The sequence below is a fragment of the Lates calcarifer genome, linkage group LG9 (genome assembly GCF_001640805.2).
Source record: "Lates calcarifer isolate ASB-BC8 linkage group LG9, TLL_Latcal_v3, whole genome shotgun sequence".
Classification (NCBI taxonomy): domain Eukaryota; kingdom Metazoa; phylum Chordata; class Actinopteri; family Centropomidae; genus Lates; species Lates calcarifer.
The window spans coordinates 10,984,011-11,007,544 of NC_066841.1; the positions used below are offsets into that span (position 1 = coordinate 10,984,011).

At 40.6% G+C, this 23,534-nt stretch overlaps 2 protein-coding genes across 3 annotated transcripts; both read right to left on the reverse strand.

Annotated features, from left to right (window-relative positions):
• Nucleotides 1-3,196: 3,196 nt before the first annotated feature.
• Nucleotides 3,197-4,926, reverse strand: LOC108888971 (bone morphogenetic protein 10). The gene is made up of 2 exons (XM_018685232.2): nt 4,587-4,926; nt 3,197-4,248 (listed from the first exon to the last, which is right to left on the reverse strand). Exons 1-2 carry the CDS (start codon nt 4,924-4,926, stop codon nt 3,197-3,199), a joined length of 1,392 nt encoding a protein of 463 aa, XP_018540748.1.
• A 1,792-nt stretch (nt 4,927-6,718) lies between these two features.
• On the reverse strand, nt 6,719-22,618 carry arvcfa (ARVCF delta catenin family member a). 2 transcript variants are annotated; one of them, XM_018685230.2, is made up of 16 exons: nt 22,148-22,618; nt 18,341-18,517; nt 16,643-17,262; nt 14,850-15,328; nt 14,583-14,766; nt 14,363-14,480; nt 13,474-13,642; nt 12,509-12,526; nt 12,299-12,370; nt 11,158-11,285; nt 10,323-10,473; nt 10,040-10,232; nt 9,580-9,691; nt 9,085-9,172; nt 7,909-7,985; nt 6,719-7,677 (listed from the first exon to the last, which is right to left on the reverse strand). In XM_018685230.2, the coding sequence occupies exons 1-16, from the start codon at nt 22,166-22,168 to the stop codon at nt 7,585-7,587; spliced, it is 2,700 nt and encodes an 899-aa protein (XP_018540746.1). In that variant the 5' UTR covers nt 22,169-22,618; the 3' UTR covers nt 6,719-7,584. The 2 variants fall into 2 exon arrangements, with proteins under 2 accessions (XP_018540746.1, XP_018540747.1); XM_018685231.2 differs by lacking the exon at nt 12,299-12,370.
• Between the last annotated feature and the right edge of the window lie 916 nt (nt 22,619-23,534).

Consider the following 23,534-nt stretch of genomic DNA (forward strand, 5'->3'; position numbering starts at 1 on the left):
AAACTATGGAGGTAAAGGCTCATCTCTGCCCCAGGGCCATGTTTAGTAACACATCATTATATCCATGACAATAGGCTTTTTCCACAGTAGATGGTAAAAGAACATGTGTTACTAATAACATCGACAGTAAGTAAGTGTACCAGTAATCAATGACAGCATGCACAATACCAGCACCCTGAAAATGAAGTAGTTATTTGGTATTCAGCCATTATTCATTTTCTGACATGTTCAATATGTTCCATTTTCTGGTTGTTTGACTGAGAATTTCAGTCAATTTCCATTGCTTTTAACAGGAGTGTAAAAACATATACCTTATGTTTTAATTCCAAATGGCTGTAAAACAAATATATACACCTGACAACACGTCCAATGACATATAGTCACAGTGATATCTCCTACTAACCTCCACTGATAAAAATAAACACTGATAATTAAATAGTGTACAGTACACAGTAATAAAAAGTCTCCCCCTTGTGGTTACACTGTAAAATAGTGTGACATTACAGTACTGACAATAGTCCCCTGTCCAGACCTCTCTTACACTCACACACACACATTGTCAATTTATTCCTAATCTTTTCCTCACCTTGTAAAATGTTGTCCATTATGACACAAATTTCTCTCCCTTTGGAGAAATATTAACTCACACAGTATGTACTATACAATGCTGGTACACATTTATGTTGATCAGATCCCATGACTGTACCATTTGTGCACTTACATATTAAGCACAGTTTCATTAGCAGATGTGAAACGTTCACACATGAACTTTCAGTTTAGGCCAAATCAAATTTTGTTTATGTATACATAGTACACTGAGTAAACTGAGCAATTGAATGTTTTACAGCAAGAAATATAAGCAACTCACAAGAACACACAGTGAATGTAGTGAGCAGCATTTGAGCTGACAGAGCAAACAGAGAATCAAAAAAAAGGTTAATAAATGTTATGAATTCAGGGGGGGAAACTGACCTAATAGCTACTTTAGACCAATCCTCTAATAGCTGTCTAATGAAGAATGAGAGTTGTTATTCAAATTTTTGTGGAGTTCCAGAAAAGCAATTTGTCCTTCAGAGCAAACCTGATTATTTCCATTTGGAGGGCACTCGATAGGTCATTTAGCCACTGCTGCACTGAGCGTGGCTCTGGTGTTTTCCGTTGTTGTTCTAAGTCAAATCATCTTTGCTATTATACAGACACAAGCAGGTCTTTGTGGCAGTCTCAATGTCTGGTTGTACTGCTGTATTAACCACCTAATAAACTAAAGTGATGGTTGTTTATAATCTCAGACCTGGACCTGGACATTCTGATCAACAGGATGTTCAAAGTGTCAAGGATTTGCAATAGTAAGGAACCCTGCCTTAAACTAAAATAACAACAAGCCATTGTCAAGTCCAGTTGTCAAAATAGACACTGCTGTATGGTTGCAGATTCACATATCGAGGTTTTATTTCAGTTTGACACCGGAAGATTAGTTTGGTCACTGCCAGTCGATATCTCTGCCCTGCGCACTTGGCCTATGTAGATCTGGATACAGAGTGAGGATCCTATTAAGCTAGAAAGTTCCACAGTGTTATTCCACTATTGTTATCTGCTTCCGACTGTTAACAGCAGAAGCTAGGTGATGATGTGACATGTATTTTTAACATTTGTACTGTTGCCGTGGCCTTGATAAGGGCATCAGCATGCCCGTGTCAGAATAAGGAAGTGGGAGACTTGAGAGGGCACCAAGCAACCTGATGGCAGGTTTGTCAATAGAGCATGTTGGTGTTGGAGACCAGGAATCTGACACCACCTTCTAACAAATGCTGCCACTTGAGCGGCGTCTCATCCTGAGTGACGGTCTACAAGACTCCAGGCTCTGACACCTCCTTATCACTATGGCATGGAAGCTGGGTGGAGAGAGGCCCGCCAGGCATGTGACGCCAGAGGGATGGGGATTAAGGTTGTTAGGTGGGGAGTGCTGCGAACACCTGACAGTGAAACGGGGGGGGGGGGTCAAAAATTGCTCAGTGAATGTATTTGTTTTCAGATATTTTATTTTAACAACCATAATAACATTAATGTTGGTGTGAGAACCAAAAGCAGGATATGAATGGCTGGTATAAAGAAAGATTTCACAGCAGTTGACAGAAATGTTAGGTAAGAGAAATTGTACATTTTTCAGACAAGAAGCCCTGAAGAGCTCCAAGACACCATGGAAAATCCTCTCCTGGTCAAAAGCCATCAAAAATATATTTTCTGCATGTTTGGCAAGCAAATAAGAGGAAAATGTCACAGTCTTTAAATCATTTCTGTGGCTCCAACATGCCATAGGGAAGAGAAAGAAATGATGCCGTGTACAAGTCTGTAGCATATAAGCATTTTGGCAAGACTGTGTGTCAACTACAATTGGATTTAAGAGACTTTTCATATTTTAAAAAAACATACTGAATACTAACGTTAGTGCAAATCGTTGTTGTATGGTGGTTATCCAAAAATGTAGACCTTTCTCGACAGAACAGTTCAGTTTGGGTAAGGTGGAGTCTCTCAATTTCTCCATTAACAAAATGTAGCTGAGTCTTTTGCTAAAGATCTGTGATAAAAATTCAGCAAAAAATGATAACAGAAACTTGTGTCGGATTCTGCACCTCCAAACTCTGCACTCAGGGCACATCTTTTGTATTCCTACAAATCTCAAATACACAATTCCAAATCATTTAGGGTCATTGTTATTGTAACAGATATGGATACTGGAATATTTAACATTTGGCTCACTCCTAATAACATGGAGCTCACTTCATCTAAAACTGATATTTTAACCAGGATGTTCAAACATTTGCTTCTTCATTATTTCTTCATGGTGTCTGATGTATGCCTGTTACTGTGATTTACAATGAATTATGGATCCACAACCACTCAATATACAAAAATCCTCTAATAACTATCATAAATCATGACAGACTTCAAAAATATATGCAGCATTACTTTGAAAGCTTTATATCCTACATCAATATAATAACTGATTTACTTTTATACAATAGCAAATTTACATCATGTAGCACAAATTTGTGTCCATCACTAATATACAACTAAGTCCAGACTTGTGTTTTTCACACACCACTGTATGAGATCTTAGATATTGTGGAAACAAGCACATGAGAAGATGTGTGCAATGTGCAGTCTCTATCTCTGTGTACTAGCATCACTTTCAGGACTATCTGCATCCACACTCTGCCACCACCATCCCCTCATACTTGTGGTTGAAAGTGATCACCCCGTTATCGTGATAAAGGAGTGAGATCGGCTCCAGCTTAGTGGGTACACAGCAGGCACGCGATGCTCTCTCCGGACTCTTAACACTCAGGAGAGTCTGCACTATGGCATGTTTGGTAGGTGAGACCTCGGAGGTCATGGGTGGGTTACACACGCCGTTACACTCATACGCCTCGTAGCCCAGAGGCTGGATGATCCACGTATCCCAGCCAATGTCTTTAAAATCCACAAAGAGCGGGGTCCTCCTGCACGGCTCGCTCTTAACATTGCGACGGATTCGGGGAGGTGTGTCATAGATAACGTTGGACTGCAGTTGCATGAGAGACTGTTTGTCCCGTACTTCCTGGTTACCATTGCCATTGCGATTAACGTGCCCCCAGAAACCCTGCTGGCTCCGGTCCATGTTTTCAGGAAGATCATTCTCATGTTCAATCATCTGATTCAGCTCTTGTTTATCCTCTTTGTGGTCTCTGCTCTGATCATCTGAGAACACAATGATCACTGCGTTGTGTTTTCCCTCCAAGCTCCTGTCGATATCAATCTCAACCAAACTTTCTCCCTCTTCTGTGACCTCTTGTGCAGCCCCTTCTTCCTCTGACCCCAGACTCGCAATATGAACCTCCAGTCTGTGAGTTGCACACCCCGATTTCCGCCAGAGCGCAACCACATGAGTCAGGTCAAACGACACCCAGCTGTTATCTTTGGCATGAATGTGCTTTGTCACCAGTTCCTCCAAATCCTTCATCTCCACCACCTCCTCTTTATCCCTCCTTCTCCCTTCTTTCCCCACCTCTTTTGTCCAAACAACGCCCTCATGTATTTTGTAAATGGTCACCTTGCAGTCAAGGCCAGAGTATGGTGTCTGGGCCTTCCGGACCAGAGTGAAAAGGCGAAGCTCAGCTATTGTTATGTGCTCATGATGGGGTATGGAGATGTTGAACAACAGAGGATGTATCCTTACACCCCTGGCCGTTAAACTGTAGGGGGAGGAATCTGAAATTAAAATATCAATAAGTGTATCTCAGTGTGCTTTGTATGCATTCCAGTGGTCAAAACTCAAGTTAAACTACGTTAAATATAAATGTACCCATGTATCAAATACACAGTTACCACAATAAATATATGCATTTATTTTGTTTGAATCAAGTTATTCATTAATTGCTTAAAACAGCTTGTTTACACTTTCACATTTGCATTACTTTGATTTCCATAAATCGAAGGAATATATTTTTTTAAATTATTAAATCATTAGAATGTCAAATATGATCTCGGTCATTCTCCATGCAATATTTTACAAGATTTGTGTAGTGTGAAGCAAAACAAATTTGTACCTTCATTCTTGAAACTGCGCACAATGTTGGCTGAGGGCACTGCAGTGCGGTCATTGGCAAATCGGTTGTACAGCTCCAACATGTACTCTGGTGGGTCCTTATTGGCAGCGGGGGGCCTGGGCTGGGGCCTCAGCTCTGTGAGGTTCAGTGTGGACAGAAACTGGTTCAGAAAGTCCTGTGCATCAAGAAGCGGATTATCACCCACATCCCTACTGCCTGATGCCCTGTGATGGTTCTCAGGAGACCTGATGGGACTGCTCAAGCTCAAACCAGTCAACACCAGAAGCAGGACATTCAGAGAGCGGATAAAGCCAAGGCTGGAGAAGACTGACGCGGTCATAGTTGAGTAGGTCCAAAAGGCTGAGTATCAGATGAGAAGATGTGATAGATCCTTTTGGAGAAGATACTTGCAAACAGTTCAATGTTTTTGAGGGAGGACTGTCCTTTGTTAAAGGACAACAGGTCGCTGTTGGGGGCAAAGAGAAAACAGCTTTGCCCTTGTTGATCTTGTGGTTTGGTTCTGAGGGCAGGGCTGTGCTGTCCAATGTGCTGTGCTGACATGTGTGGAGATGTCACTAAGGCCGTGCTCGGCCCTCCTCTCTCTCTCCCCGCCAGGAACTTATGACTATCCCTAATTTCTACTGATGTTCTGTCTCTTTTCGATGTATGCCTTTCTCTTGATAAACCAATGACAAAACTTGCCTTACAGTGACTTTAAATTAACATGACAGCTGGTTCATGAACTGCTATATGCTGTCCCATGCTATAATCAAAATAATGATAGTGTCTTGATAAATCATTATTTAAAAACACAGACAAATGTAGGAATATGGAAATGATCACAATTCAGTTCCCCCCAAACTGTGGAACAGATTAAACACAGAACTTATGCTGTGAGTGCTATTTTCCTGTTTAATGCAGGAAATCAGTTACTAATTAACAATATTGTTATTTTATGCTATGCAATCTCCACAAGAGGCCAGTGTAGTCTTAATATCTGTACTTCCGCTTCCTGAAAAAAAAATGCCTTTAACATTTTCATTAGGTGGCGAAAAGGTGCATTTTGTCTCATTCACATATGTTTTCAGCTAATTACTGGTTTTGTTTTCCAATAATGGCTGTTTGGCAGCTCACATATGCAATCATTGCAATCATTTCAGTGTACATCCACATAAACAAACAAATGTTAGTTGCACATGTGGTAATAAATGCACTAAACATATTTATTTAGTCATAAAGACCAAATGACTCTGTGTGTTGTGTGCAGCTAGCTATAAAAGTTAATTCATGATTATGTTATTGAGTTATAGTATGAATTGATTGAAACACTTTTTGCAGACTGTGATTATTCGTTAGTAAATCAAAGTTAGAATGAGCTTCCTCTTTGAAATAGTTTTTTCTGTGTTTGTGTGAGTCTACATTTTATTTCAGTATATTGCAGTATTGTAAGATTCTGAGCATATATTAAGGGTATATTGAGTAATCTAAACCATTCATGAAAAAAAGTTTAGCTCTACTATTGCAACAACTGCCATATAGTTAGGTCATATAATAGTGGGTTGCATACTAAATAATTACATAATATTTGTTAAACATTTCTTACTGTATAAAGGATGCCCAACATATCCCTGTTTGTTAGCTTCAACTTTTGTCTGCTGGGAGTTGAGTGTATTTTCCAGACTGTTTCCCCTTGAATAATTAAATCATTTTGTCAGTGTTTTTTGGCCAGTGCACCTGCAGTTTGGCACAGATTTGGCCCCTTTGGAGCTCTGTTAGGCTAGTGGATTGAAAACCTGCACATCATTGTACTAACAAACGCTGCTAACTGGCATACAGCCTAATACATCCCACCTTTGTAACTGTGTTTAATTGTGATTAAACTGCTCTTCGTATACAGAGGATGTTTATCATTTTGTACCCCTTTGTAGACTGAGTAGTATTGGAACATAGCCCTGGCTGTGAACACAAACAAGAAGAAAGTTACTGCCTATGAAAGAAAACTCAACTGAAATTTTTATGTTATTTTAAGTCTGCCCAGAACAACATAAGAGTGTTACTTTTGAGGGGGTGCTGTTAAAATGAAAATGACCTAAAATTCAGTCTATAATACAAAGAGAGAATACAAATATAAATGAGAAATTATGCACATCATTTATTTGCATTTTTCATTCAACATCGCAATGCAAAAAGGACCACTGCAAAGCAGAGTTGTAGTGAATGTAGGATCACTTACTGGTATTAGCTAATACACATCAATAACCTTTAATTAATAACATGGGTATTACAATAAATATTACAATATAAATGCCTTCATTTAGAATATTAACAGTCCTTTGTTACACATTTACAATCCCATTTTGCCTATCATGAAACAAATGGAATAGAGACAATTGGCTAATGGCTGCACAGTCTAGTCTGATGATAGGTTTGTCGAGAATGAACTGAATTCCAAATAATTTGCATGTTTTTGACAACTAGGCCGACAAGAACCCTAATCCTAATGATCTCAAACACTGACCAAAAATATTTTGAAAATGATTTTATATCAGAATCTCCTTCAGCCCAGAACCCATGGGGATGGACAACAATAGATTCACGTGTCAGTTTAAGTCTTAATAGCATGACAAACTAGAAGTATTACAAATTATCTCGTACTTGTGTATCAGTAAAATTTGAATTGTACATGTCATATATTCTTTGGAGTCTTGATTCACCACTGTTTGCATATTTAGGCTATTTCAGATGTCATACATAATCCATCATGAGTTTCAGACATAGTGTATATCATCCTAAATGACAAAATCCATCCAGTCTACCTCCATAATAAATACATGTAAATGTTTGGCACATTATTTCCTGTAAACAAAGGAAATTATTTTTGAACTAAATGTGTTTCTCTGTCTGTACAAGAATGATCAAATAGCACAAATCCGTATTTCACCAATGGAAAGTGTCTCTGCTGGATTTAACTTGAGATTGAGTGGCCGTGTTGTCATGTTCACACCCAGGAGTCCAGTGGTGGAGGTTTGTTATCCATGAGGCCCACTGCAGGCCTGCCAGCTCTGATGAAGTGTTTTCTTTCACTTATCGCCTTGGTCAGGGAATATGCAAACAGCTAGTGTTAGTCAATTTGCATGAAAATCCCTGTCAGTTACAAACACAAGTCACAGGAGAGCGACAAAACTCCTATCTGCATATTCTCCATAAAAAGAGTCTATTATAAGTAAATGAAGTTATATTCAAAACAGTTCATATGTTCTGGTTAATCTTGTAGAGCTTCAGAAATTGTGCATGCATTCCATTCATTCAAATGGCAGATTACCTGGAGAGTATCTCTTTCCACAACAGGCCCTTTTCCATCTCCAACTCTATCATTTGGCTCCAAGGTGGCATATACATCTGCAAGAAAAAAATATTATTATGTTAGCAGTAGAGAATATGGCAAAGACGCAACAAGCAGGAAGTAAATACAGAGGAAAAAAACAGATGCGGATCAACCTGTAGGGAGACCTTTTGACAAACTGATCACCTGTAATACAGATCCCACTTTTGTAGATAGAGAGTTCAGTCACTTACAAGTAAAACTATGCAAGTGTAAAGCTTTTCTCATAAAAAGCTTCTCAAAAAAAAAAATAATAATAATCACTCAATAGCAAATTAGGGAAACATTGGTCATTCTGTTATCCATAAAAATTAAAATGTAGCAATTTGATATAAACCACACCATTATTTACTACTTTTTTTTTCTACAACAATGTTAATTATAAATAAAAATAGTAGGGTTTTGAAATCTGTGGGGGACATGTCTCCCCATCCCTAGTGGAAATTATGCCCTTGCATGTGCTAAGATATAAAACTTTAGGTTTGATATAGAACCCCTTGTATTAAAAGTTCATACTGCAGACCTAACCTGATGTATACAAAGGCTGTGCACCTATTATCCTTGTAAGAAATACAAATTTCCCAAAAGGCACATCTATTGATTTATACTGAAACACCAGATAGAGAAACAGGCGAGTGCTATGAAATAATTCATTGAAAGCAGTGTATCTATTTCCCCCAAATTCATATTTCAAAGGGTGTTTGAGTTTGTTTCATAATTCATAATGCAGCCTTAAAAGAAACTCTCTAGCGGGAAGCTAGAGGTCGCTCTCGACGTGGGAAAATGGGTGCCCTTTTGAAATAACACTCAAATGAAATGTGACTGGTGATGCGTGAGCCTTGCTGTGCCTCTGGGAGAGACTGCTCAGGCTAATAAGCCAAGTCTGTGCACTGATAACCTTGGCAGCACATTACTGGTTTAAGGCTATGTTTGAGAAGAATATGGTCTGGGACTGAAAATGCCCATTTCTTTGTCCCTGACATGACAAGAACCACAGTATGTTTAAAAATGATGGGGGGGGTTGGTTGTTGTTCCCTGAGCCAGAGGACACTCTTCTCATTTAGATGATGGTTTAATAACATTTTGCTAAAGGAATGCATGCAATGATTTACTGACCTTGGTTTTTGTCCATGAGGGGCAAGGTGATGTCATCGCTGCCTTGCTTTCCACTCTTGGTCTTCTTAGTCACTCCTGTGGTTGTTGGCTTAGAAAGATAAGAGATTATGTTATGACAGGGCAACCAGAATTTTATGCTTTCCTGTTCTTCTTATTTCAACATAAAATGGCATTACATTGGTTTTGATTAGAATAACGTGTACAGAATATACTAACAGCTGATTGCTTACTGATTGCTTTAAATAAAGTTCAAATGTCAGAGTCTCCTCCCCATATGTATATTTGTTAATGGTATGTCGTTTTTTCCTTCTCCATGTTTGATAGTGATGTTATTTCTCAACACATATTACTACTACCAGGTGTAGTTGTTTTTGTAGCCATGCCGCATCAAAATAAAAGATGTGCCACTCTTTAAACTTTTATGTATTCCATTATGCATGGTGACCGTGTTTACATACTTGCAGTTTTAAATGGCCAGGAAATAGTAGCAAATACCTTAAAGTGGGTCTTGTTCCATCCTGCCTTGTTCAGATTATTTCTCAGGTCCTTGTAGGTCCATATTGTCTGGAGCACATGGGAAGCTGCCTTGGTCTCCCGTGCTGATTGGCTGACAACAAATCATCAGACGTTGTGGTAAACAACAGAGGACAGCTCTGAGACAATGCTGTCTCAATGATTAAAATCTATTTCTGATTGCCCAGGGATATGATGCTCATAATATCATGAGCTATTATATCAAGGGTGTGTCATAAGTATGAACAGATATTACACAGTTACGTCAAATGATACTGTAACACCAGTGCATATGCTTTATGTTTCTTCCATCCTATTTTGACAAAAGGACAACATTTGAGACTTTTACTTTGGATTCAGCTGTTCGACTGTTTAGCAAGCTGCACCATTATTATTTGATTACTTTAGCTCTTTATTGTGTAGTTTGAAAGACATCACATACCTGGACTTGTTGATGGCCACCAGTTTCTGCACAGCATGACCCTGTATGAGGGCTCTGGCGTTCTCTGGGCTGTCTGTGATGATCTCATGGATAGTATTCAGGATAGACACCACCGTATCTCCCTCAAGATTCTTCGCTGGGTGCTGTTGCCCACATGGCAGATTACTGACAAGGTCCCTCAATGCATAATTCCCTGTGATGACAGACAAGCATAGTGAACTTAGCTTTCGTGTGCCAGCGTAGAGCTGTTGTGTGTATGTAAATGACAATTACAAGCCTGAACCTATTAGGTCTTTATTCCTTCTGTCCATGGCCAGGTTGCGTAGGGCAATAGCCACAGCTCGCACCACTTTGTCCACATCTGAGCGCAGCAGCTCCACCAGAATAGGCAGGCCTTTCTCTTTTCTCACTGTGGCCCGGATGTAGCTGGACCACTACAAGCACAAACACAAACAGCTGAGTGATGTTCGCCTCAGCATTTTTGGGATTATCTATGAGAGTTTGTTTTGGGTATTCCCTTTCATATCCTAAGGAGCAAATCATTTCTCAACCTTTTTCAAAACTACTCATATTACCACATGTACACTACAAAAAAACTGCTAACTATACCACAATTAAGTAGTCTGCTTTCTCAATTGCTCTCTTGTGTATGATGTAACTCCATTTCAAAATCTAAGAATTTATTAAGAAGTCTTTTAATCTGAGCCCTGCTTTAGTGTTGATGGTAAATTATAGTGACATTCATGGCACAGTATATCTTGACAAAGCACATTATTTGATGAGCCTATGGATCCACCTGGGGTACATAGTGGTGAAAGTGATTTTTGATCATGTAGACTGGTGAGAAAGTCAATCTAGAAAGTCCAGTTATATTAAGATGATCAACCCCATATCTGCACACTTAAATATTGATGCAGCCTCAGAGACAAATCCTGGATCTGCTCCATGGACAATGTACAAGGACACTATGACAGCAGCCATGGCAATCTTCCTTTGATATATATTTGATTTTTTTTTTTTTTTTTGTAGGGGGGTGAATGTTAAAGCATATAAGAAAATAATCAGCTACTAGCACGTGATGAATGGGTAAACCAAGTGTCACTATTTCAACAACTCACAGCCCAGTGTCCCGCAGCAAGGTTCTGTAAAGCTCCCGCGGCTGCCTCCAAGGTGTTGTGGTTGTGACTGCAGGTGAGAAGAGAGAGGTAGAGCCTCACCACCTCTGGCTGGTACAGCAGCTCCAACCCTTTAACAGAAAGGCAGAGAAAGTCAGGGTTGGCATTCAATCAGGGGGAAATTACCTACATCAGTGGCTTAAGACTTGCCATGGATGTATTTTTAAGAATGGTAGTGTTATGATGAGTATAATTAAAAATTTGCTTTAAGTCACCAAGATAACATATGTATATATAACATATCATCAAATATAACATTGTTCCAGAATTTCTTCTAGCTATATTTGTTTAGGTCAGGAGGCAAGCATGTCAGCTGATCAAAATATAGATTAATTTAATGGAAGAAAATTACAACTCTAGCAGACTCTTGCACAGGTTTTTTTGTTCTGTGCCAGCAGAAGCTGCTGGACCACTGACAAGTGCTATAAAGCTGACCCAGGACCGTAACATGCCTGTCATTGTGATTTGCATTCACTGGCTGCAGCGTGGGAGGCATGAGCTTAGCTCTGATCTCTGTTGTAACGGCAGCCAGATTCACATATACAGTATTCAGCCCCATAGTACAACTGTGCTATTATATTTTTTCCCCCTCCACAATTTCTATAGACAGAAAAGAGTCAGGGCTAAAAACAGCAATGAGGCTACACAAAACGTATAGATAGCTAAGCAGTGCCCAATAAAGTACCACTATCGGGTGTCGTGTACATAGGTCATGCAGAAGCTTGAGCAAATTCAAGTGTCCGTCTTATATTGCCAGAGGAAATGTTTCTCCTCTAGATTTTGCCAGATTAAAATGTTATCAGTCTTTCAGTTTGTGGGTCATTTTGTTTTAGTAATGAAACTCTCCTCAAGTGGTGCAGGTGCTGGTGTGTGGCTTTGCATTTAAATGAATTCTCTTTCAGGCCATGCCAGCGTCATGCATACAAAACAAACAACAAAACACAGAAAGCAGGCACTGATGCTTTATAAAAGTATGATGATGCTATGTGATGAAAACGCTTTATAATATATCTGCCTTTAATCTATTAGTAATAGGCCTAATGTACAGCCTCGTATAATATAACTGTTTTCAGATATCATATACCTTTCATTTGTTCTGTACGTTTTGGTAAATCCAATGTACCGTATTTCCTGTCCATAAATCCATTTTTCCAACCTGTACATCACAGACACACACACACACATGCACACAAACACCAGTTTTCAATATATCAGTACAAAGACAAATAATGTCAGCAAATTCCAATATAATATTACTGCCATGAAAATATTCAGGACAAACGAGCAGACTGACCTTGGTTGAACCACTCCTCTGGTGAATGAAGATTTGAAAGGAAAGAACAAAGTCAAAGATTAGATCATGCTGGTGGAGGACAAAGCAGTAGAAAACAGAGAGTTCCTCTATGTGGTGGGGACAGATTCTGGTTGATGTTTGGCTCAGCGTGGCACTTCTCAATTGTGTTCACTTAGCTGAAAGGTTAGCATCAATGAAAAGCTATAAAACTTTAAATCACAATTAACTCTGACCCTGTTGTTTCTCCATTAAGTTGTTCCCTCCAGCACAAACAGCTACAGTCTATTAATTACTGCACATCAGCTATAATTGAAATGGTTTCTTACATCGGTTACACATCGCTAACAAAAGTTTTTCACAGTTTTAAAAAAAAATCCTGCTTGTTACATCAGTTGCATGGTGTAAAAATCACATAACTGATGAAACAAAGTATAAGGAGCTTTTTCAATTTTGGAACCTGGCACTCCTCCTGCTGAGCAAAATCTATCATCAGCTCCTGCATAGGGTTATGAAATATTCAGGCTCTCATTGGCATAAAAGGGGAAAAGAAATGTGAAATGAATGCTTGAAGGCAGGACACGCTGAAAGTAAATGAAATTTTTTAAAGAGAAAAAATGGTTGGTTTACAGAGACACTAGATTATACAACTGTTAAAGGGAAATTAAGAAAATAGATCTATTTGAAAACCGAAAAATGCACAGTATGTTGAGTGTTATGTAAGGAGAGGAAGAATGAAGACAAACAAAGAACAGAATAAGGTGGCATTCATAATCTGCAAAGCCCCTTTCAGACATGTAGCCCATATAGAACATGTTAAAGTCTCAATTTGAGCTGTTGATTGTTACAAGCATCTTCTGTAAGTCAAGAAGCACCAAGCTACAGTAGTATGTCCCCACACATGGGTCCTGTTTTGTCAGTAAGCAAATGGATTATCTTAATGCTATCGCTCAATATGTCCCACCAACCTTTGGATCTTTTCCCGCCAAAACAGTCAGGCTCATTCTTCTTCTTCGGGTGCCCCACTGACCTCATCAGATGATTGACATGGGGCTCCTGAAATCGCTCGGCTCCCGGTATTTCTTTATGAACGTGGTAGGACAGGTTGCGTAGAATGCAGACGCAGTTCTCCACCGACTAAATGGCGAACAGTGACAGTGGATTTCAATCAGACACCATGCAAAAAGTTATATAACACAATAAGACTTATACAGGTGTTCACGCTGACTGATGCATTGATGTTTTTTTCCCTAACCAAGTATAAATTCTGAGGGAACATCAGAGACTTTAGAGAGCCCTCCAACTTTGATGATTGGATTGAATGTAGTTTGATGCTAAGTCGGTGTAGCATCAGAAACAAGTGTCAGGGGATTTATTTCAGTTAGACATAGAGGATAAATAATGGATTACCTCAGAACTCACTTGACGAAGAGAAAAAAAAACAACCCAGACCCTCAATTACAACATGGTGTTGACTAATAGTCTCATTAAACTACACTTTTGCTTGTTTTGCCTAAATGAACTGGGTTGCCAGGTTTGGTTTAATCTTAATCAATTTGATGGTTTCACTAATCAAGATTTAATTTACTTCACTGCTGAGCTCAGTGAGGATGTTAACCCCGGTCAAAAAAACAATACTGTGGCCCCACCCATGAACCCAGGGCCAACACATACATTTTCATAGTATTTCTATGTTTCTACAAACAAAATGTTACACTATCATAGTTTGGGATTTGTTTTCCAAATGCTACACATAGGGGCTCATAAATGAACAAATAACAAAAAGGAAAAACACATCTTGGGTTGAATATTTTTCTCAACTCTAAAAACTTAAGTCAGTATGATGAGTTCAGCAACCTTATTGTCAGTATCCTTGTTGACAACGGCTGACTGAAGGGCATGAAGAAGCGCGTCCACCAGCCCCTGACACTCCCTCAACCTCTGTCGAGCCTCTGCCCCATCTGAGCTGACGTTCCTGCAGAAACAACTCTGTTAGCAGACCCGCAAAAACTCATTCTATTACACCTCGGCTCATAGGAGCCGTTGTCACTCGTTCCTTGACAGCAGCTGAGCTCACCTCAGACATCCCGAGGTATTTTTGAAGACTGTGGTCCACTCAGCACACTGCAGTTTGGAGGGGTCGGCCGAGTCTCTCCTCCAGCCTGAGTGTGGGATGATGATTTCATCAGTCAGCGTTTGAAGCCCATGGTTGATAACCATCATCTTCAGTGGCTCATGTGAAGAGAGGTTCCACAAAGTGCCTGCAAGAGAAGAAATACAAAGGTTGTAGTAAAAAAATGAAGAATTGCAGGTACTCCCAAAAGGCTCAGGAATTTCACTGTACCTGTGACTAACTCTTTGACCTCCATGCTGCTGGACTTCCTCAGCAGTCTGACTAAAGCTTGTATGCCATCACAGTTCTTGATGGCCATTTTGTTATTGTGGTCTTTTCCAAAGGATATGTTGCGCAAGGCACCACAGGCCTTGCGGTGGACTTCGGCTTTAGGATGGTCCAGTAATTCCACCAGAATCGGCACCCCATTCAGCTGACGAACTTCCTGCTTGATGCGATCGTTCTCATAACATAGGTGCTGCAAATAAGCAGCTGCGTTGGACTTGACTGGGTCCATTGGGTGGCTGAGCATTGAGATCACCTCATGCAGGTTGGGGTCTCTCCAACGCGGGTCTCTGCGGATACTGTCCAGGCTGACCATGCTGCTGCGTTTGTGAGGGAACTGCAGGGTCTGCGCTCGGCACATGGCCTGGAAAAAGGGATTCAGGTTCCCCTCCAGCTGGGCCATGAAGGCATCATCATAGCCTCCTCTGAGGGGACAGAGAAAGTCATGCATGCAAGTTTATTCATATCAGCACAAAAATACACAATCATCAAGCTTGAATTTTAAGAGTTGGATCATTTACTTTCTTGCTGAGGGTTAGAGGAGAAAATCGATACCATTAGCTGTGCAATAAATATGAAGTTGATATGTTTATCTTAGCTTAGCATAAACACTGGAAACAAGGGGAAGCAGCTAGCCTGGCTCAATTCGAAGATTTAAAAAAAACAGCCGACTAGCATCGCTTAAGCTAGCTAATTAACATGTTAGATTTTGTTTGTGTACAAGAGCCAAAGGGTAAAGACGTCAAGGTGTGGTTTTAAGTGGGATACATACAGGACTATATCTTGGCGCAGTGACTTCCTGAAGTCTCCTCTGGTTGTCTAGCAACCTCATGTGACAAAATGTTACCTTTGAATAGAGCCAGACGAGCTGTTCATCTCTGCTTCCAGTCTTTAAGCTAAGCGATGCTAACCATCTCCTGGCAGTAGCCTTATATTTAAGCGACATATGGTATCGAGCTTCTCATCCAATTCTCAGCAAGAGAGTAAGCATATTCCCAAAATGTTACACCACTCCTTCAGTATTCAACTAGTTAAATGAAAGAGATTGAATGGCATTTCTGAGTCTAATAGACTGAGCGTCAGTGAGTTTAACAGCGTGAGTGAGTTGCTTGTATCTTTTGTAAACAGCTCTGTCACTTTATATGGGCTAAGGAAAAGCTTCTGGCAGGCAATAACAGGTGAAACCTCCTTATTTATTGACTTTGCACCAGGCTGCTATTCCTGATTGATACCAGCTGCTACTTAACTGTTGTCCATCTGTCTTTCTGTTGTCCGGGCTGCTTGGCAGGAACAGGATGCAGGTTGACTACTGGGTGTCTGTGCAGCTACATGGTTCAAAAGTATTATTATCACAGTAGGTCATCTGTGATGCCATTGATGTCAAAGGTGAATTGGCCTTTGTTATAGGTGAACTCATTATCATGACCATATTGATGAGTGACACAGACTGAGTATTGTTTACCCTCCCTATCTGTTTTTCACCAGAAAAAAAATATAATGGGATCAAAGATTAACCCTAAATTAATAGACTCCATCCTAAATCTTCAAATGAGAAAAGGTTAGCGCAATCATCATCATCATCATTTTATGGTGTAGTAAATGACAAAGCAACACACAAACATTACAGATTCACACCGTACATCTAGGAACCATGGAAATGACAAGAGTGCTTGAAACCCGTTTACACAGTCTCTCCCTGTGGAATCAATAAAGTTTGATCTAATGTACCGTCCCCTTACCTGGTTCTCGAGGGCTCTCTGAGGAGCTCCATAGTGGTAATTGGCCTGAACTGGTGGATCCCTCCCAGTGTCGCATAACCAGCAGTTGGGTGGTCAGTCTTCATGTCCAGAGGGTTTTCTCCCCGTTCGCTGAGGCCATCTTCCTCTGTCTGGCTGCTGAGTCCTGCAGGAGCGTAGCTGTCCCTGAGGAAGGGTAAGGTGTAGTGAGCCCCAGGCTGGAAGTTTTTGGCAGGCCAGTAGCCGTGGAGGGTGGCTCGGGACAGGCTTCCATACCCGGCAGCGCATAAGTCTCCCCCTACGCCTCTGTAGCTGTCAGGCAAGGCATACACTCTGCTCTGGCTGTCTGGATTCACTGGCTGTGGCTCCCCGGGCTGCAGTACCACCTGGGGATGTGGGGGTGCTGTGGTTGCACTGCTGGTCGTTGTGGTCAGTGCAACAGATTCAGAGGGTTCAGTGTTTGCCTCAGCAATAGGTTGCTCCCTGGCAGTGTTATCTGGAACCACTGGAGTCGATGTGAGAGCAGGTGCATCTGATGCCTGGAAGTTCTCCAGTTGTGTGTCTGAGGATTCTTGGGTCTCACTCAGGGCCTGTTCACCCTCGTGTTCGACAGCCTTGGACTCCTGCAAAGATTGATGCACCACAACTATTATCTCCACAGAAGCCTAATCAGAATCCCTGTTAGTCTTTAAAAATCCCATTTGTCTGTTGGGTCTGCAGGTTTCCCATTAGACCCCCCCAAATTGGTGTGTTTATAGTCAGAGCAGGAACTATTTGGTCTTAATCTAGTTGGAATAGACCAAACATGTTTCTGTTACCTTCAGTGTGTGTTTGTTTCTCATTTAAACTGTACAGCCCACCCCGGCTCATTTTTCATAGCAACGATCAATCATCATCATCATTTCAGCACTTCCCTGCTTTGCGAGCCACCAGTAAATAATGAATTCTCCTTTCCAGCCAAAGAATAATGAATTCCCCTTGTTGAAAATGAGTTTAGATTGGACTCTGATGAAACAACTTGAGGTCCAGCCACTGTTTAGAAACAAAGTAAACTGCAGGAAATTTAATTGTCTGGTTTAGTCAGTTGATTTTGATTTTAACTCTTACATCGCAGGGAGTGAGCAGAAAGCACAGTAAGCACAAAGCATGCAAATGTGTAGCAGCTCGATGATAAAACCTAATTGCATTAAATTTCATGGTATCGTTGCTCCAGAGGGCAATTGGCTTCGTCTGTCATTGGAACTGAAACTCACTGTTACAGCCTGGTCTGTTGAAGAGAACTATACAGTATCCTTAATGGATGTTTCATACTTCAGAAGATCACACTCATAGAATAATAATAATTGATAATGCATAAAACAGTAAGAAATAAAAATTTACAGGAGTGATTTCATCAGGATCTTTGGAGTTACATATGTGACAAATAATGCCAACAACAGGCTGATGATTTAAAAGTATAGTTCTATACATAAATAAATCATAAGTACAAATCACTGAGGCACAGTTTCTTAATTTGATTCTAAAAAGTTTGAATGTATTTTTTATTTACTCTTTAACTTTACTTTAGCTCCTCACTTTTCATATTTTCTCCTTCTTAGGACACATTGAATCAATCTCACCATGCTCAATTTGACTATATTTTATAAAATATAAGTCAGTAGATGTTGACTGAGATTTGACCAAACACAATAAGTAAAGAACCTCAGTGTCTGTCTGCTGTGGGGTGTCGGTTTCCGTGGAGCTCTCATTGGTCGAGGTCATCACAGAGGCGATGGAGGTGGGCGTGTCCAGTTCGTCATTGGTGGATGGGTTGTCAAGAGTGGCCTCTTTAGCCTCCTGGGGCAAAGATAGTGGAGGAGGACCCTCTGAACTTTGCTCCTAAAAACCACACACACACACAGAGAGAGAGAGAGAAAGAAAGAGAGAGAGAGAAATGAGAAAAGACACTCTTGCTGAGCAGCATGATTCCAGCATCATTTGTGCATATTGTTTACATCATGTTTATGTTACACACAAATAGGGAAATGATGAAGGGGTAGACAGCACTGTAGATACCATGTCATTAAGGCTGTCTGCACTTGATAAAGGAGATGCACTTGATGTTGTGAGCAGATTCAGCGCTGAGAGCTCAGCTCTGTTCCATTCCATTACCATATATTTTATATAATTTGAAACATGAGCTGTTGAATTCACGCTGAATAATGCCAATGTACACATTTATTTTTAAATTAGACTAATATATGTTTGGAAAATCAGAGCCATTTTCTCTGTGTTTGAACTTTTTGTTGAACTGTAATCTGTTATTGGGCAATCTGTCCATAGGAAAATAATATCTCAAGCTGGTGCAAAGTAATTCTGCCAGTAACCGGAGGAACATTATGAGGGATGAGAGGTGACATTTACCACTTATTTAATTAAGTGGTTGCATGTTTTATCCTTTATCACATCCTTGTGTGCAGACTAGGGTGCATAATTTATCAGTGCAGTTATCTCTATCAAGTGTGTTATTAGTATAAAAACAAGTAGAAATTATTTCTGATGAATCAGAATCCATTTGATACTTGCATGATTGGTTTGTTAATTACATGTGCACTGGAGCGTGCATTCATTTATTTTAGCTGTAATAGAAAATTCCTCAGTCTATTTAAAGTGGATAAAGTTATTTCCCAATTTTCTGCAGACTTGTTAAAACTTTTATAATGATTTCAGGAAAGCACATTTCCTTCCTTTTGATATTTACAAAAAGTGACAGACAACATCTCGCAGGGAGGCTTTCACAGATCAGGAAAAAAAAGATGAAGAGGAAAAAGAAACAAAAATACTACATGTTTTCTACATTTCAGATGAAATCACTGTCTATATTTTTGAAGTGAACAGACATAAGTATTTTTTAATATACACACAAGTGCAGACCTTTGGTTTGTTATATTCTAAAACTGACTTCATGCTTTAGTCCCTTTAAACAGACGTTGATGTTCCTTACTGTGTTATGTAAGCATGTATAAAAGGACGCCTTGTCAAAATACAGCAAAAGCTGTAATGATATTGGATGCGAGCAGTCAGTTGTTAGTCGTCAAGTTATACAAGTTATTACCAGCGCTGACTCTAAAATCAATAATCCAGCTGCTACTCTGGTTCAACATGTGGATATTTCTGCAATTTCCACTTGTTTATTTCGAGAAGAGCTTAAATTCACTTTTCTCCTCTACGAAACGGGTTTCATTAACCAGAGTGGATTAATTATTCAGCATCTTGGTCTGAGAAAGAACTGGAGGCAGTATTTGACTGTAAACACATTTCACACAGATTTTCTTACAAACTTCACATTCATTTCAGCATACCTGCAAAAAAAATGTCACACTAATGGTTTCAATCGATATCTGATCATCTGATAAACCTCGTTTAGTCTTAAAGGCCTTCCGGTCGCAGCAGGTGGATTTAACCAAGATCTAGGACAAACAATGACGCAAACAACCCTTCCAAACATTAGAGAGTATAGTTAAAAAGGTTCTGTTACGGAGCAGATCAATTCGACTGCATCATTTACGACTGGTTTTACTATTTGAATTGCTTATCCACACTGTAAAATCAATTTTCATTTTAAGAAATATGACATAAACGTACATAATCTCGCCAGGATTTTTATCATTCAATAGCGCAGACAGATATGCTGAACGACGTGCCGAGATAAAAGTGTGAGATAAAAATCAAATAAACTGTAAAAAATCTCCCCCAAACTCTCTCCAGTCTGAGGCTGCGGCATTAAACCGAACAAGTGCTGAGAACTCAACTCCACTGCATTAAATCAGGCTGCAGTGAACAGCTGACTGAATGTGGAGGGAGAAAGAGAGAGAGAGAGAGAGCAGAGCTTGATTCGCTTTTCAAACACCCCACCAAACACAAGAGCCCCCCTTATATCCGCACACAAAACGTGTCACGGGGAGAGAGGAGATGAAAGTGTCACCCAGGAGAAATTGGCAGCAGGGAGATGATCCCGGCTTGAACACCTCTGGGGGAGGTTGATTGGATATTGTTAGGCAGCAGTGAATGAATGCCCAGCCAAAAGACAGACCGGGTATACTACTGTCCTCTACAGACAGCTTGATTAAGGATTTGGAGGACGATAATAGGCTGGACAGGGGCCTGCGTGCTGCCCCCGTCTGATTCAAGCTCCAGGGAAGGCCAGGCCACTGTGAGTCAAAGCTCATTTAAATAACTCACTGCACCATCACTAACTAAGTGTGCTCACAGAGCCATATAGGTCAAGATGATGATTCTGAATCTGACTTTGCTTCAAAAAGAAAGAAGAAGAAGAAGAGAGAGGAGGTATGGTATAGAGATGTTAGGTGCAGCGATGCAAGAGACAGAATGACATGATTAGCATCTTGTTCCCGTCAACTCTCAGTATTGAGGCCAGCTGCAGCCAGGGTATTATTTTGGGAGACTATCTAATGCTGAGTGAGTTCAAATTTTTTGGTGACCAGCTCAAGGGCACAACAGGCACAAGCCATGATTCAAACTTGTCATAAATCCATTCCAGGGAGGGAGAAGATGATTTGAAAAATGGGCCCTTTCAATCGCAATTAAATCAGCAGGGGGCAAAGTCATTTTGTGGTGATCAAACTTGAGTATAAATGAGTTTGTCTTCATCACAGACTGTGGGACTGAAAGAGTAACGCTTCCACGGGATAATAAAACATGACATCAGCCCACTGATGTCAGAAGACATTAGTCACAACTTTGTCACAACTCATCTGCCCTCCACTATCTGTTGAATCAGTGATGCTCATGTTGGTCACTGTAAATTTGCGGCTGTGCTTTGTGAATCGAAAAAGGCACCGAAAATGACGGATGCATCAAAAGGCTCTTCTTACTTAAGGCTTGTTTCCTGCAGAAAACCACCATTGTCCATTATGCAATGTATCTTGTTTACCCTGTAATGCAACCAAGCCGGTGTATTTTAGAGTAAATACTGACTCAAAACGACAGCCCAGAAAAAAACAAGGATGGATATTCATTCTCAAAGTTTGCATTTGGAGCCTCCTTTCACTCCTGATTATGCTCTGATCCTCAAATAGTTAAACACTGCATGATCAGATTTAATGTCTCTCTGATACATCATGGCAATATACTTACCAGAGTATGTGTAGCATTTTCCCCCAGAGGGACAACCTCTCCTCATAATGCAATCAAAGATTACCCCCCACCCCATATAAGCTTGCCTAGGCACTTGCACACATGCACAGCAAACGCGCACACACACACTTGATGAAGATGTTAACATCATGTCCCCATGCACACACAAGGAGACTGCATCGAAACAGCAGTGAGAGGCAAGGAGGTAAAGCGATTGATGCCTCCTTCATTCATCATGACAGAGGCAGAATGCAAAGCTGTGGAGGGTTTACAGTTCTCTGCAGGAAGGTAAAAAAAACTGATAGGCAAAAAAAAAAAAAGAAAAAAGAGGGAGGGTACAGAGCAAATAGAGCCATTCCACCACACACTTACCTCTTTCACTTCAGCAGGCATTGCCAAATCTTTTCTGCTTCCCCACAAATGATGAACAAGATGCGTCCCCCAACAAGACGTCTGTTTCTCTGCCTCTGCTGAATTTTTGCCTTGACTCCCCCTTTGAGCATCTGAGGCAGTTCAAACATGAGCAGCCATCCTTCCTCCCAGCTCCCACTAACACACGTCCGCTCTCTCCCTCTCTCTCTCTCTCTCTCTCCCTCTCCCTCTCTCACTCTCTCCCTCTCTCTCTCACTCTCTCTGCCTCTCTCACAAACACACACTAGACGCACCATGCACACATTTGCTCAACACAGACGTTCTCTCACATACATCCACACACACACACACACACACACACACACACACACACACACACAGAGCAGGAGCAAATGCCGGGCTCTCTCTCATTACTGCACTCCTCCTCTGATCTGCGCTGCAGTTAATGTGTGCGCTATTAGCAAGGTGCTGAATCAACTGTGGTGATGCTGAGCCCTGTGAATGGCTTAGGTAAGTGCAAAGCCCTGCAATCCCTGCTCTCTATGCCCATATTTTCTGGCAGCCTTGGTGCGCAGGCAGAGGACACACATGCACACATACAGAGTGCACACACACGCACACACACACATACACACACACCATTCCCCGTGGGCGCACAAGCAGATGCAGCTGGAGCACAGAGCAGCCCGCACTAGTTCAGTCCTGTGTCACCCATGTGCAGCATAATAAGGGGCGAGGGATGGGGAAAGGTGCCATAAACACTGTATGCAGCACCGGGGGAGAGGAGAACACTCCATGCTGAACCAACAGCTTTCCTCTCTGCAAACTGTACCAAACAAACCAAACCCCCTTTTTACACACACACACACACACACACACACACACACTCCATCAGTCTCCCCACAAATCCTCTTTATACAGCACCTGCTCAGTTCATTGTCATTTCTTATGAGTGCAAAAATAAACAGAAGATAAATGTAAACAGGGCATAAATATCCTGCAAGCAGGTTAGGTAAGTGCTCCTCCTGATTGTTTTGGGGTTTTTTTTTCCAATGTCGTCACCATAAAATTTTGAATAACTCACTGTAGATGTCTTTTGTGAGCTCCTGGCTCATTTGATTACATCATTTTAAAGGCATCTGGGATTTGTTGAAGTGGAAGTGAAATAGTCCCAGTTGCTGCTCCACTTGATTTAAAAAAAAAAAAAAAAACTGAACAAAAACTAGATCATGATGAAGTCCAGTATCTTATTTACTTTCTCAATTTTAAAAAAGAGAACAGAACAATATAGGACTATCTTCAGATTTTCCACCAGGCCGCTTGCATTGAGATGATAAAGCAAGTAAAAAAAACAAAGATCTGCTATCATCCACAGAACAGTGCTCTC

What these genes read in the sequence shown, in the direction of transcription:
- arvcfa (XM_018685230.2), bottom strand. Translation starts at nt 22,168, where the DNA reads ATGCCTGCTGAAGTGAAAGAG. An exon ending in TGCCTGCTGAAGTGAAAGAG is followed by an intron (nt 18,518 to 22,147) that starts GTAAGTGTGTGG and finishes TGTGGTTTTTAG; the next exon opens with GAGCAAAGTTCAGAGGGTCC. An exon ending in ACAAGGATACTGACAATAAG is followed by an intron (nt 13,643 to 14,362) that starts GTTGCTGAACTC and finishes TTCGCCATTTAG; the next exon opens with TCGGTGGAGAACTGCGTCTG.
- LOC108888971 (XM_018685232.2), bottom strand. Translation starts at nt 4,926, where the DNA reads ATGACCGCGTCAGTCTTCTCCAGCCTTGGCTTTATCCGCTCTCTGAAT. An exon ending in GCGCAGTTTCAAGAATGAAG is followed by an intron (nt 4,249 to 4,586) that starts GTACAAATTTGT and finishes TTTTAATTTCAG; the next exon opens with ATTCCTCCCCCTACAGTTTA.